A 13,652-nucleotide genomic window follows, 5' to 3' on the forward strand; every position below is an offset into this window, starting at 1 on the left:
CATCTTCTGGTTCCTGGGAAATGAATTAAATGAAGTTGCTTATTGAGAGTGTGACTACTGTTTTCAGGTTATTTCAGTGGGTTACAGTGACTATCCCGTGTGATGCTTTAAAAAAAATAAATTTTATTGTGTATATTTAGAGTAGACAGCATGAGGCTGGGTGTGGTAGCTCACACCTGTAATCCCAGCACTTTGGAAGGCTGAGGCGGGTGGATCATCTGAGGTCAGGAGTTCAAGACCAGCCTAATCAACATGGTGAAACCCCGTCTCTACTAAAAATACAAAAATTAGCTGGGCGTGGTAGTGCATGGCTGTAATCCCAGTTACTCGGGAGGCTGAGGCAGAAGAATCACTTGAACTCGGGAGGTAGAGTTTGCAGTGAGCTGAGATTGTGCCACTGCACTCCAGCTTGGAGTCTAGAGTGAGACTCTCTCTCTCTCTAAAAAAAGTAAAGATAAAAATAAAAAATAAACTATACAGCATGATGTTATGGGATACATATATATAGCAAAATGGTTATTATAGTGAAACAACATATTCATCATCTCACATAGTTACCCATTTCCTGCCCCCACCCACTCCCATGGCAAGAGCAGCTATAATGTACTCATTTAGCAAAAATCCTGAATATAATACTCTTATTAACTAGAGTCCTCTTGTACATTAGATCTTTAAACGTGTTCAGCCTACATATCTGCTACTTCGTATCTTTTGACTTGTGTAATGTATTTAAAACTATGGCTATGACTTATGAATGGTCTCTGAAGTCATTTTAGTGGGTTTTGATGAGCATGAGAGAGATAAACACTATACAAAGACCAATGAGTCATGAGAAAACTTGGTGTTCAGAATTTTTTGGATTTCAAAATTGCAGATAAGTTCTTGCAACCTTGTACAGCTTTATTAAAAGTAGTTTTATTAGTAACTGATGACTGCTTTCTGGAATGTGAATTCTCCCAAATAATTGCCAGGGTGGGTTTTATAATCCTTATTTCCAACAAGGAAAAATAAAAGCTCCATGGCTTCAAAGAACATAGTAAAGCCAGAATCTGCACTCTGTCTGACCCCAAAGTGCTGCTTTTGACTCTATCACCTTTCCTATCCTTTCTTTTCTTGTTCTTCTAAGTCATTGCTTCTCAACCATGGCTGCTCTTTGGAACCATCTGGAGAGCTTTACAAAATAGTGATGTTGGGCTCCACCTCCAGGGATTCTGTGGCCATCGGTCTGGGTGTGGCTTGGGCATCAGAAGTTCTAAAAACTCCCCAGGGGATTTTTTTTTTTTTTTTTTGAGACAGAGTCTGGCTCTGTCGCCCAGGCTTGAGTGCAGTGGTTCTGTCTTGGGTCACTGCAACCTCCACCTCCTCAGTTTAAGCCATTCTTCTGTCTTAGCCTCCTGAGTAACTGGTATTATAGGCATGCACCACCATGCTTGGCTAATTTTTTTGTATTTTTAGTAGAGATAGGGCTTTGCCATGTTGGCCAGGCTGGTCTCGAACTGCTGACCTCAGGTGATCCACCCGCCTTGGCCTCTCAAAATGCTGGGATTATGGGCATGAGCCACCAAGCCTGGCCTTTTTTGTTTTGTTTGTTTGTTTGTTTGTTTTTTTTGTAAATAACAGAATAGACAGTGCACCCTGAGAGAGGATCAGGGTGTGCTCCTTGTAAGGATTAGACAGCCCCCCGGGGGATTCTGGTGTATAGTCAAAGTTAGAAGTTGTTCTCAACTGGTTTCCAAAGGGATGTGAGGTGAGGCGAAGCATGTTTGTCCCAGACGTTTCTAACCACTGTGTTTGGGACTATTCCCTTCTCTTAGAGCGATGGTTATCAAGTTTGAGCATTCCTTAGAATCACCTGGATGGCTTGTTAAAACACAGATTATGGCCGGGCATGGTGGCTCACACCTGTAATTCCAGCACTTTGGGAAGTTGAAGCGGGCAGACCAGTTGAGCTCAGGCATTCACGACCAGCCTGGGTAACATGGCAAAACCCTGTCTTTACAAAAAATACAAAAATTAGCTGGGTGTGGTGGCATGTGCCTGTAATCCCCTCTACTGGGGAGGCTGAGGTGGGAAGATTGCTTAAGCCTGGGAGGTCGAGGCTACAGTGAGCTGAGATTGTGCCACTGCACTCCAGCCCGGGTGACAGAGTGAGACCCTGTTTCAAAAAAACAAAAACAACACACACACACAAACAAACAAGGAAAAACACAGATTGCTGCCCCCTCCCCTGCACCCAGTGTATCTGCATTCAGTAGGTCTGGAGTGGGCATCTGAGAATGTGGATTTCTAACAAGTTCCTGGGAGATGCTGATGCTACTGGCTAAGAAACCAAACTCTGAGAACCACTGCCCTACAGGCTGACATGACCAGCTTAGGAAAATGTCCAGAGAGAAATTTTTCTCAACACAACATAAAAACCAACATAAATCTATACAGTTTTCTTTATTAAACGTCATCTCCTCTGTGCTGGCTTATCCCTGCCTAATGCTTGCTAAGTGCCTCACTTGGGCTTGTACCTTTCCTTCGTCAGTGTCACTATCTGAGAAAGGGTTGAAGGTGACTTGAGAGAAGCATCCTGCATCAGCAGAGAAGGGTTGTTCCCAGTGATGTGCAATCAAACTAGCTGGTTCTGCCCTTTCCAGAGGCTGCCTGAGTTCGCAGCTGGGACCGTGGGGCTCTGGGGGGAACCACAGCATCTCAGTGACTGGTGAGAAGATGAAGCAGTTGTGGGTGGCATCATGGCCATACCGCCTTCCTCTTTTCTAGGGGCAGGTCTCTTGCCTGTGTCATCAAATGTGATCTACCTTTGGTTTCTCTGTAGGATTTATAAAAAAAATTACTATGTAAGAAATGTACTGTCATGATTTTGGTTTTAGAAAGTGGGATTAAGTGGTACGCTGGAGCTAACTCTTACTAACTCACAAGAGCCAATTTTTCACATCTCTTTCCAACTCCACATTCAGTGACATCATATTGTTTGCTTGAAGTTGGCTATTGTGGGAGTATTTACACCACAGAAATTGGCCTACACTACAAACTGGAGGGGTTTTCCCCCCAGAGAGCTAATTTGCCGGCTTATCTCTGGTTGTGTATTTATCCACATTGCTTAAGAATCTATGATTTTACTTCATTGTTTCAGCATACAAATATCTTTGCTTGGTCCTACTATGTTTCTCATTACCTGCTTACATAATTAAACACACATGGATCCAGAACCTACTCTGTAGCCGGGCTCTGTGCCAGAGTCTGGGGATATGGAGATGAAAGAGGAAAAAGCAATGAGACAAACTCCCTGATGTCCTGGAGATCCCAAGTCCATGGTGGGGAGCTACCACCTCTGATACAGCCACAGTTTCCCAGGGTGAGAAGAGTGTGTCAGCAGAGGGAGAGCGGCCTACCTGGGAAGCCAGAGAAGGCTTTGCAGACAGCATGAGTGAGCCCACACAGCTCAATCTATCTGTGACAGAGAACAGCCACTGAGCTGTTTCAGACTCAGCATGTTTCATAATCATGGGTTTGTAATGAGCAACAGAAAGCAGTGTTTTCAATATTTTCCACCATGAGGATCTTTGACCTGTGCCAAAGATCTGTTTTTATTCTGGTTGAAACAGAATTCTATATTTTCTTCCCTTCTTAGAGTCTTGCTTCTCAAAGATTTTCCAACTCTTTCTAATTCATCTTCTGGAGTCTCTTCCCTCACTATTGCTTGCCAGGGCAGGGTGAGCCTCCTGAGCTACTCTCCAAGTGGGTCGATTGCAGTGAAGCCTGGAGCAGCAAATGATGCCATCAGAGGCAGGTGTGAGGCTCACAGGTCCCAACGCACGGGCCCCGGTTTCTGTGCCTATGTGCAGAGGTGGAAGCTCGTGACTGTCATCCACAGGAGAGGATAGGACTTGTTTCCCACACTCATGCCAACACTGTGTGCTATTATCCAACTTAGCAAAACCTGATAAGAAAACACTATCTCTTTAGTTTGTATTTCTTAATCACAAATAAGCATACATTCATCTATAGATAAAAATCATATTTAATTTGAACAGAAGTGTACCTTTTCCATTCATCAAAGCCTCAGGAGTTGGATACCTAGAATAATACATTTATATGCTCAGCCTCTTCTCTCAAGAGTCTTCATGGTTTCTTGATCTAGGATTGTTTGGGACACCATTTTCTAACACCCTGGAGATGTGGCAGCACTAGCTCTACATATAGTACTTGTCATAAATCTTTGCATTCACTGCAATGTGTGATGGGTGACGTTCCCACACAGGGCACAACTCCCTAGATGCCTCCCTGCATCTTCCAGCAGTAGGAGCCATGACACAGAAAAGATAAACTTTGAGTTAGGCACAATCTCCAGGTGCTAGCCTACAGCTCCATACCTTTCTCTCCCATTGGTTGAGATATGCCCCTATGTATCAAAATTAGTGAAAATGGCATTCCAAGACCACAGCTCCTCACCTCCATTTGCAGTAGACTTCATGCCTCTAGAGATCGGCATGTCTAAAGTCAGAATCCACACAGAGAATGTTGTGCACACAGGTGAATGAAGGAGGGCAGCAGGCTCCCATCTCTTACACTCTGTATTCATCACTTCTTGTTACTGAACCTGGCCTCGTATTCGGTCACCAGGGTCCACAGGGATTCTTTTTAAAGGGTTGGGAAGGAAGAGAGTCTTAGGATTCCCACCCGCTCCTTCACCTCCTTTGAGAAAATACAAATCAGGGGAACAAAGCGATTTTACAAAGGGCCATGCAACATCAGTGTCATTATGCAAAACAGTACAGGGTAGAAGCCCAAGCCAGGACCCAAGCCAGTTAGCAGAGAGGGGTGTCATCTGGACACACAAGGCTTCAGCAGTGATGAGTCATGTATTGTGAATGGACGAAATCGTGGCTTTTAGTCCATGGAATGGATCTGGACAGAGGATAAAGCCAAAAGATGGGTGCTACTTAGCAAATCAAAGGAAATGACTTTAAAAGCCTGGCTCTCTGATTTATAGAGAAGCTTGTTGCTATGTGATGAGGCGGAGGAGAGTAACAAAAGGGTGTTTGAAGATGTAACATATGCAGATTGCACCCAGTGGCCTCTGGAGGATGGGACAGCCTGCCCTGGTGATGTCTCCCCGTGATGTTGTCTGTAAAGGGTTGTTGATTGGTGAGCTCTGAATAACCCTTAGGTCAGCGCTCACTACTACTTACTTTCCTGAGAAACCCAATCTGGACTGAATTCTCAGATTCTGTATTTCTTCTTGATAGAACTCCAATAGCCTGTGTTTCACATATGCACGTCTGATCCCTATAGAGGTGTATGTTCAGCTTTTGTTCAATGCTCAGGGGACTGGCAAAAACTCATTTTCCCAAACTTCTAGTTATAATCACTTTGGATTGTTCCACATTAGGTTTTTCTTAGTCTCAGGGGTCTATGTATCTTCTGTCACAAATTTTGGGAGAAAACTTTTGGGATCTCAGCAGCCATGTGTCTTGGATCCCTAGTACCAAGAACTATCTGAATGTGGAATGTGTAATATAACCATTTTAGGGACAGGACTTTCCCCTGGCATCTTCTGATTTAGCCCTTGGAGAAACTCTGTTTTATTGTATGAATACCTCCACATCTGTATTTTCTGAGATACAAAGGGAAAAATACACAATGTCAGATTTTTGTTTTACATCTTAATTTCAACTTCTTGCCCGGTTTCTAGGAATTTGAATCCTTCTTAGTTCTAGCAATGACACAGTAGTTATCCTTGGGGTGGAGGATTTGGAGGTGGTCAAGGTGAAGAAACAGTTTCTGGAGTTGAAAGAAGCTGATGTTGAGAATAAGCTTTATACTTTATAGTGAGGTTGATCTTAGAAAACTGTCCTCAATGGCTTGTTTATTTATTTTGTAAAATTAAGAGTACCCACCTCCCAGGTTGGAAGTAAAGATTAAAAGGTATCATTGCTCAATCCCCTAGCTCATAGGGTGAAGGCTCATGACTGACTTTAGAATAAAGGAAGCAAGGCATGAAGAGAGCTCACAGAGGCTCTGATCACTCAATGTCCTTTGACTTTCATGACCAAGTTCTTATGTGAGGTTCAGTAAGATTATCGCTCATTTCTTTTTGTTTATTTCTGGCTTCTTGAGCTTGTCCTTCTTGGTCGAGATAAGCCATGGTTTTTGGAGTCATCCTCATTTTCATGAGCTTCTCAGATACCTTGTTTGAAACATCACGTCTACCCAGGTTACAGTTGTTCCCCAATGGCAGGAACTGTTCTGTGCTTAACCAACTATATATCAAGCGTCAGCAAGGTGCGTAGCATATGGGACGTAGCCAGGGGATGTGTTTTGAGTGACTGGATTCATCTAAGTCTTGTTGCTCCTCAAAGTGAGTCTGAAAGGCAACCAACTAAAGAAAGAAGAAATGTAGGACTTCTTGATAACCCAAGGCCATAACATCCACCAATTCCAAGACTCAGTTTCTTCCCTGGATAGGGAAGGCTGGTTGAGTCTTAACCCAAGTGAGAACCATTGTCATCACAGGGGTTAGTCCTCCTGCTACACCACTGACCAACAGGAAAGTTTGTGTCTCCAGAGTGGACACATCCATAAAGAGGCCAAACCCAGTCAAGGTCTAAGCATCTGATGGCTATAACTTTGCTTCTTTGAAAAATAATAAAAAGCTTCTGACTTCCCATCAACAGCCAACCTGATTTCAAAGAGCCAAGAGGCATCTCAGATTCGTCAACATTCCTTTAATGAGCTGAGAAACTTTTCATGGTAAACTCAGCAGCTGAGTAACAGGATGATGGCACCACAACAGGTAGATAATCAAGGCAGGAGGTCAAAGCATTGGAGCCAACACCCGCCCAGGATGGGGTATAAAAGGGCTGGGAGGAGAGGAGGCTTCAGTCTCAGTGGTTCAGCTTTCCCAGCTGATCTGAAGCTCCTGTGCAGCCTCAGCCCTACACCATGACCTCTTCCTACAGCAGCTCCTCATGCCCTCTGGGTTGCACCATGGCTCCTGGAGCAAGAAATGTCTCTGTCTCTCCCATCGACGTTGGGTGCCAGCCCGGGGCAGAGGCCAACATTGCCCCCATGTGCCTTTTGGCCAACGTGGCACATGCCAACCGAGTCCGTGTGGGGTCCACTCCCCTGGGCCGCCCCAGCCTCTGTCTGCCCCCAACCTGCCACACTGCTTGTCCCTTGCCAGGGACCTGCCACATTCCTGGCAACATTGGAATCTGTGGGGCCTATGGTGAAAACACCCTGAATGGCCATGAGAAGGAGACCATGCAGTTCCTGAATGACCGCCTGGCCAACTACCTGGAGAAGGTGCGCCAGCTGGAGCAGGAGAACGCGGAGCTGGAGGCCACACTCCTCGAGAGGAGCAAGTGCCACGAGTCCACCGTGTGCCCCGACTACCAGTCTTACTTCCGCACCATCGAGGAGCTCCAACAGAAGGTGAGGTGTGGGATTGCTTGGGTGTGCTGGGTCTGAGATGGCAGAGGGAAGACAGGAGGAATCCATGTAAGGCTCAGAGAGCTTTGTGTTCTTGGTTTCTCTTGGACATGATCATAGACACCACATGTGGAGAGGGAGCCTAGGGCATGATGCTTTGTGTGTGAACTGTCGTCCTGTTCTCCTCAGATCCTGTGCAGCAAGGCCGAGAATGCCAGGCTGATTGTACAAATTGACAATGCCAAGCTGGCTGCCGATGACTTTAGGATCAAGTAAGTCAGGCGGAGGAGGGCCAGGGTGACTCCTTCCCCACCCTCCATCCCAATGCCCAAATACTTGTTGAGTGAGGGAATCATTGTCATTTCTTCCTTGCTAGATTCTCTACAGTAAAATTTTCATTACAATCAAAGCTGATGGAAGATGGAAGGGAAAACTCCTCATTAATCCAAGCATATATGTTTGTCTTCCTTCATTTATTTCCCTAAAATGGAGGATAAGGCAGCCTGAGTTCATTAACCAGGAGCAAAATGAGGTGATTTGAAGGATGAACTGAGCAAGACAGCCATTGGGTTTCATATATAAGTCAGAGGAGTCACTTACAGATGAGTCTTTGTCCAGATTTAATTATGGAGCCCTAAGGTACCAGGTATAAGGTACCTAGGCAAAAATGAGAGAGGGGAAGACAGCTGAAAGCAAGGGATAAGGAGCCGCAGATCACGATCAGGCACCTGGTTATTGCTTATCTTCGGTAACTGACAGCCCCTGCAATGGCATGAGCGTTGGACTGGGTCCCAAGATGCATGATCTTAGGCAAGTCAGTTGATCTTCCTGAACTGCAGTTGCCATAGAATACAATGGCAAAAATGTATATTGTGCAATGTAGTGTTGTGATTGCTCCATTAGACCATGAGCTCTTTGAGAAGAAGGGCTGGGTCTAATTCACCTTTGAGAACAGAGGGCTAAACAGAGTGAATAAATGAGGATCCAAGGTGGTGTGGGAGGTAGGAAGCCAGGGCAGCCGAGAGGGGCTCTTGGGGGCATTCTTTTTGACCCTGTACCTCCTGTGATGAAAGGCTGGAGAGTGAGCGCTCCCTGCGCCAGCTGGTGGAGGCAGACAAGTGTGGGACACAGAAGCTCCTGGATGACGCGACCCTGGCCAAGGCCGACCTGGAGGCCCAGCAGGAGTCCCTGAAGGAGGAGCAGCTCTCCCTCAAGAGCAACCACGAGCAGGTGTGGCCCTGGGCGCTCAAACTCCTGGGGAGGGCGCTGGGCAGACAGGGGAGCTCCCCAGCCCCGGGGCTCTCAGAGCATTGCCTGGGCTCAGCTGGCCTAAGGATGCAGGGCTGAGGTGGGTCTGAGGGTCCAGAGGGCCTCTGTGGAAAGTGCAGACTTGCCTTGGGCATGAGGAAGGTGTCCAGGTGGGCTCTCCCAAATGCACTCTGGGCAAGACTTTCCCATTTGCTTGTGTGTGGGACTCCCCTCCTACTGCTTGCCAGGGGCGGGGTCCTGGTGCTGTCTGCTCCATCAAAGGCCCTTTCCTCATGCAGGCTGTCTGTCCCTTCCTCCCTTCTGCAGGAAGTAAAGATTCTGAGGAGTCAGCTGGGGGAGAAGCTCCGGATCGAGCTGGACATTGAGCCCACCATTGACCTGAACAGGGTGCTAGGGGAGATGCGGGCTCAGTATGAGGCCATGTTGGAGACCAACCGCCAGGATGTGGAACAGTGGTTCCAAGCCCAGGTGAGCGGGGGGGTATAGAACCAGGGGGTACCTGGCCTCCATCTGGGCAGGGAGGTGACTGTGTCTCTCTGTGCTCCAGTCTGAAGGCATCAGCCTGCAGGCCATGTCCTGCTCCGAGGAGCTGCAGTGCTGCCAGTCGGAGATCCTGGAGCTGAGATGCACGGTGAATGCCCTGGAGGTGGAGCGCCAAGCCCAGCACACCTTGGTACGTGTCCTTCACCCTCACTGCACTGCAAATGCCCCGTGCCATGGCCTAGTAGCATTTTATTTTGGAGGTCTCACTACCCAAGTTTCTCCCACCTGTTATCACCATCAAAATTTGAGGCATGTAGCAGTTTCCCTTGGGGCCTTGTATATTTTATCCCCTTATTTCCCACTACAGAAGGACTGTCTGCAGAACTCCCTGTGTGAAGCCGAGGACCGCTTCGGCACGGAGCTGGCCCAGATGCAGAGCCTCATCAGCAACGTGGAGGAGCAGCTGTCTGAGATCCGGGCCGACCTGGAGCGGCAGAACCAGGAGTACCAGGTGCTGCTGGACGTGAAGACCCGGCTGGAGAATGAGATTGCCACGTACCGGAACCTTCTGGAGAGCGAGGACTGCAAGTACGTGTGATCTGGGCAATTCCCGGCCAAATTATTTACTCAATTCTGATGAGGTCCTCAGGGCAGCAGAAGGGCTGTCTCTATGTAGAATGAGGCTCTCTGTGCACTCCTTTTCAGTGAGTCGTTGCCCTGTCCTGCACACTCCATGTGGTTGACAGAGTGAAGGGAATGACCATCCACTTGGAGGATATTTACCAGGTCTCCACCAGGGCTGCTTGGGGTAGCCATGGACTGATGAGAGTAGACACGGGGTCGCTGCTCAAACAGGAGATATGTCCATAGATCCAGCAGATTTTTGGACTTGGTTTTCTTTTCTTAAATTCTTCCTAGGAATTTTTATTCTATAGGATAACTTTAATCATGGAAGGCATTTTAGAAACCACTTGTCTAGTCTAACCCTGGAGGTGCTCACTAGGTGCTAATGGTCACAGGGTCCAGCTGGGTCCATGTTCTGTTGTTTTGCAGCGGGGACCCCTTCTTCATGCCCCCACATGGCACTGAGACCCCATTCATTTCTTGCCTCTCACTTCCCTCACTTTGTCTCTCTGCAGACTCCCCTGCAATCCGTGCTCCACGCCTCCCTCCTGCGTGACTGCCCCCTGTGCTCCTCGCCCAAGCTGTGGCCTCTGCACCACCTGTGGGCCCACCTGTGGAGCCAGCACCACCGGAAGCCGATTCTGAATTCCTGTGGACCCACAGGGGCTGGCTAAGGCAAGGGATACCCAAAGAGAGATGCTTGTTATACCTTTAGAAAATCTGGCTTCTAACTTTCTGTATGTATAGGCCTGTCCAAAGGCTATGAGATACCAGGGACAGTGGAATCTTGATGGAAATCCTTCCTTTCCTGCTCTTGGTTTTCCCAGGTGAGCTCTATGCCCTCAGTGGCTGGATTGCAGCCACCCATGGTGGCTCAGAATATCTGGATTGGAGAGGCATAAGGTTGAAAAGCATTTTGGAGTAGGAACACAGCATGATTTAAAATTGCACTTGCACTTCAAGAACACCAACTTTAACTTGAAATTTTTATAGTTTATGACAAAGGAAGTGAAGAACAGACTTCACTGTCTGAGATTTCCCACATTTCTTGGGTTGTTTCTGACATTGGCAGCCTGGATTATGGCCCTAGGGAGAGGGAAATAGAACCAGAATTGTACCTGACCCTGTCTTTTCTAGTTCCCTTCTCCTATCCTCCTGCCTCCCTATCTTGGAAACTGATTAAGTGCAAACTTTCCTTGTATCAAATCCTGAGTTTTCTCTACTTCAGGGTTTCTAGCCTTGACAAAGGACCAGGCTTGCCTTTTCTGTGGCAACACAGCCTCTTACATATGGCTTCCATAGCTTCTTGCTATGTGAAAGGAACTTTCAGATTAAGAAATTTCTCTTTTTTTCTCTATAAATTCTGACTCTCCAGACTTGTCTGGCTATAACCCCTGTCCCTGCCTAATTCTCCCAGTCTAAAATCTAAACAATGACTTCATTTTTTTCTAGTACTTTCTCCTGAAGTATTGAAACCTATTGATTCAATGGGTAGAGATTTGCTAAGTATGATGTGCTTCCACCTCTTCTCTTCATACTCTCTACCTTCCTTACCACGATTCAGCCACACTGGCGTTTCTGTTCCTTGGACATGCCTGGAGACCTGTCCCTGCTCTTCCTTCTATCTGGGGTGCTCTTCCCCCTCTCTGGGGTGCTCTTCCCCCTCCTTATAAATGTTCAGGTCAGCGGAAATGTTCCTTCCTCTGAGAGCTCCTGCTTGGCCACCAGCCTAAAGGACTCACAACCCTGGCACTCTGTCCTGCTCATTAGCACCTCCAACAGCTGAACTTGCCTCTGTATCTGTTGTTTTCCCAATCAAAATGCTTACCCAAGATTAACAGTTGTTCATTGCTGCATCCCCAGAGCCTAGCCCACTGCTTGGTACATAATAGATGCTTAATAAATATCTGTTGAAAGAACGAACACGTCTAGTCCTGACTTTATCTCTGACTTGTGGGGTTTTTGAATCATCACTTCACACGCCTAAGCCTCAGCATTTTTTTTCCTGAGATAAAATAGGGATAATGTTATTGTTCATACTTATATCCCAGATCTGTCATGGATTCTAAGATAACAGAAATAAAAATACCCTGAAAAGGAGAAAGCACACAAGGAAACCTCACCTGGAGCCAGTACTGATTGTATAATGTTTAAGGAGTGCAGGGGCTGACCCACATGGCCAAGTTTAAGGGCCACCCGTGACCTCAGGCTTCTTCTTATGGGCAGGTAAATAAATTTCCTCTAGCATCTAAATTTAATCAGAAACAAAATGGTGCACATAACAACTTGCTTCCTAGAGCAAACTGTATTTGAGTATTTGCATTAGGACAAAGAATGAGAAAACTTTGCTTTGAGAGGCAGAACTCCTTTCTATTGAGTCCATCCAAGGAGAGAGGACCCACTTTCATAGGTGGTCTTGTTTCCATTTTCCCCTTTGGGTTCACCCGGGTTAAAGTGTTGGGAGAACACACCTCGGCCTTGTGAGGCACTCAGTAATTCCAAGGGCCATTATGATCCCTGCAGAACTTCAATTTGGAGACTTGCGGGGAATGCAGGTTAGGCCCATTTGTGGTCCTGATTTCTGAATGCGATTACCAGCTATTTTTTGTTGGAAAAATAGCTTGAAGTTTAGCCTCACTCCTCATCACGTCTTGTAGCTTCATCGGAGAAAAAGCAACCGGGGAAATGGAGAAGTGACATGGACCGCTGATGTCAGAGTAAAGGCATGGTTCAAGCCAGCCTCCTTTTCCTAGGGAAGGAACTGTCTGGTTGCATTTGGGGGCTTCAGCTTGCAGTGCTAAATGTGGGTCTGGTGGTAAGGCGTGTCCTTCTGGAAGACCCTTTCATGCTACCAAGCCATTTTGTCTGAAGCTAATGGACTAGGCTATGTTATGAAGCAAGAACAGGAATCTTTCAGGAAACTGGCTTTTTTTTTCTCTCCTTCATGATCTGAGCTAGAAAGCTCCCTCTACAGGGGTGACTTTTTCTGAGAAGAGAAGCAAATGAACATGGGACCTGTTGTGTTGATGTGCTCCTTGGAGATGCTACTTTTTAGGGAAGAGTCTCCTGCTTCAGGCCAGCCTCAGCCTCCTGACTGTACTTTGGTAGATTTATTTTTTTTTTTTTGCTCCTCTCACACTTTAATGAGGAATTTGACCGCAATTCTAGTATAAAGATTTCTTGCCTTGCTACGAATAGCAGCATCTACATCACCTGGAGCCTGCTTTTGCTTTCTTTCTCTTTGATTGTTAAAATAAACATTTGAAAGTAACTGCATGATTTTCAAATGGAGTTGTATATAGCAGTGGTTTCCTCCTGCCTGGTGTTAAAGGCCGTCTCCTCCCTCTGAGAACAGAGTGCCGCACTACAGCACTCTTGTAGGGCAGACATCATAACCGCTTCTAAAAGATGAAGCTCACAGAGGTTAAATAACTTGACAGAAGATATGCACTCAGCAAGTGTTTGAGCCAGGACTTGGACCCAGACGCAGACCCTTGGACCCAGTTGATTTGAGCTCTGGCTGCAAATCAACTCTTACTGTATCACATCACCTGAGTATCTCATCTGTGTTTCTTCAAGTGGCTCTGAGCTGCCTTTTAAAGGGAGATCCTGCAATGTGAGCCTCGGATGCCCATGTTTCTCAGGGTCACCGACACAGTGTGATTTGGAAAGGAGACAGACGTGGGTTTGTTTAGCACAAGACTTATAGAAGGACAGTTATAAAAGTCAGTTTCCTGAACCAGCTACCCTACCCTGAGCTCACTGCTACCCAACTATTGCTAAGTGCTTTGTCTGTGTTGAACATTTCAAGGCTCAATATCAGTGTCTGAGAAGGG

At 46.6% G+C, this 13,652-nt stretch overlaps 1 protein-coding gene across 1 annotated transcript; it reads left to right on the forward strand.

Moving 5' to 3' along the window:
- Positions 1-6,821: 6,821 nt before the first annotated feature.
- On the forward strand, positions 6,822-11,743 carry KRT38 (keratin 38). The gene is made up of 7 exons (XM_004041680.5): positions 6,822-7,443; positions 7,630-7,712; positions 8,514-8,670; positions 9,016-9,177; positions 9,257-9,382; positions 9,560-9,780; positions 10,332-11,743. The coding sequence occupies exons 1-7, from the start codon at positions 6,952-6,954 to the stop codon at positions 10,459-10,461; spliced, it is 1,371 nt and encodes a 456-aa protein (XP_004041728.2). The 5' UTR covers positions 6,822-6,951; the 3' UTR covers positions 10,462-11,743.
- The last annotated feature ends 1,909 nt before the right edge of the window (positions 11,744-13,652 follow it).

The sequence above is a fragment of the Gorilla gorilla genome, chromosome 4, assembly GCF_029281585.2.
Source record: "Gorilla gorilla gorilla isolate KB3781 chromosome 4, NHGRI_mGorGor1-v2.1_pri, whole genome shotgun sequence".
NCBI classification, from domain to species: domain Eukaryota; kingdom Metazoa; phylum Chordata; class Mammalia; order Primates; family Hominidae; genus Gorilla; species Gorilla gorilla.

What these genes read in the sequence shown, in the direction of transcription:
- KRT38 (XM_004041680.5), top strand. Translation starts at nt 6,952, where the DNA reads ATGACCTCTTCCTACAGCAGCTCCTCATGCCCTCTGGGTTGCACCATG. An exon ending in TCGAGGAGCTCCAACAGAAG is followed by an intron (nt 7,444 to 7,629) that starts GTGAGGTGTGGG and finishes TGTTCTCCTCAG; the next exon opens with ATCCTGTGCAGCAAGGCCGA. An exon ending in AACAGTGGTTCCAAGCCCAG is followed by an intron (nt 9,178 to 9,256) that starts GTGAGCGGGGGG and finishes TCTGTGCTCCAG; the next exon opens with TCTGAAGGCATCAGCCTGCA.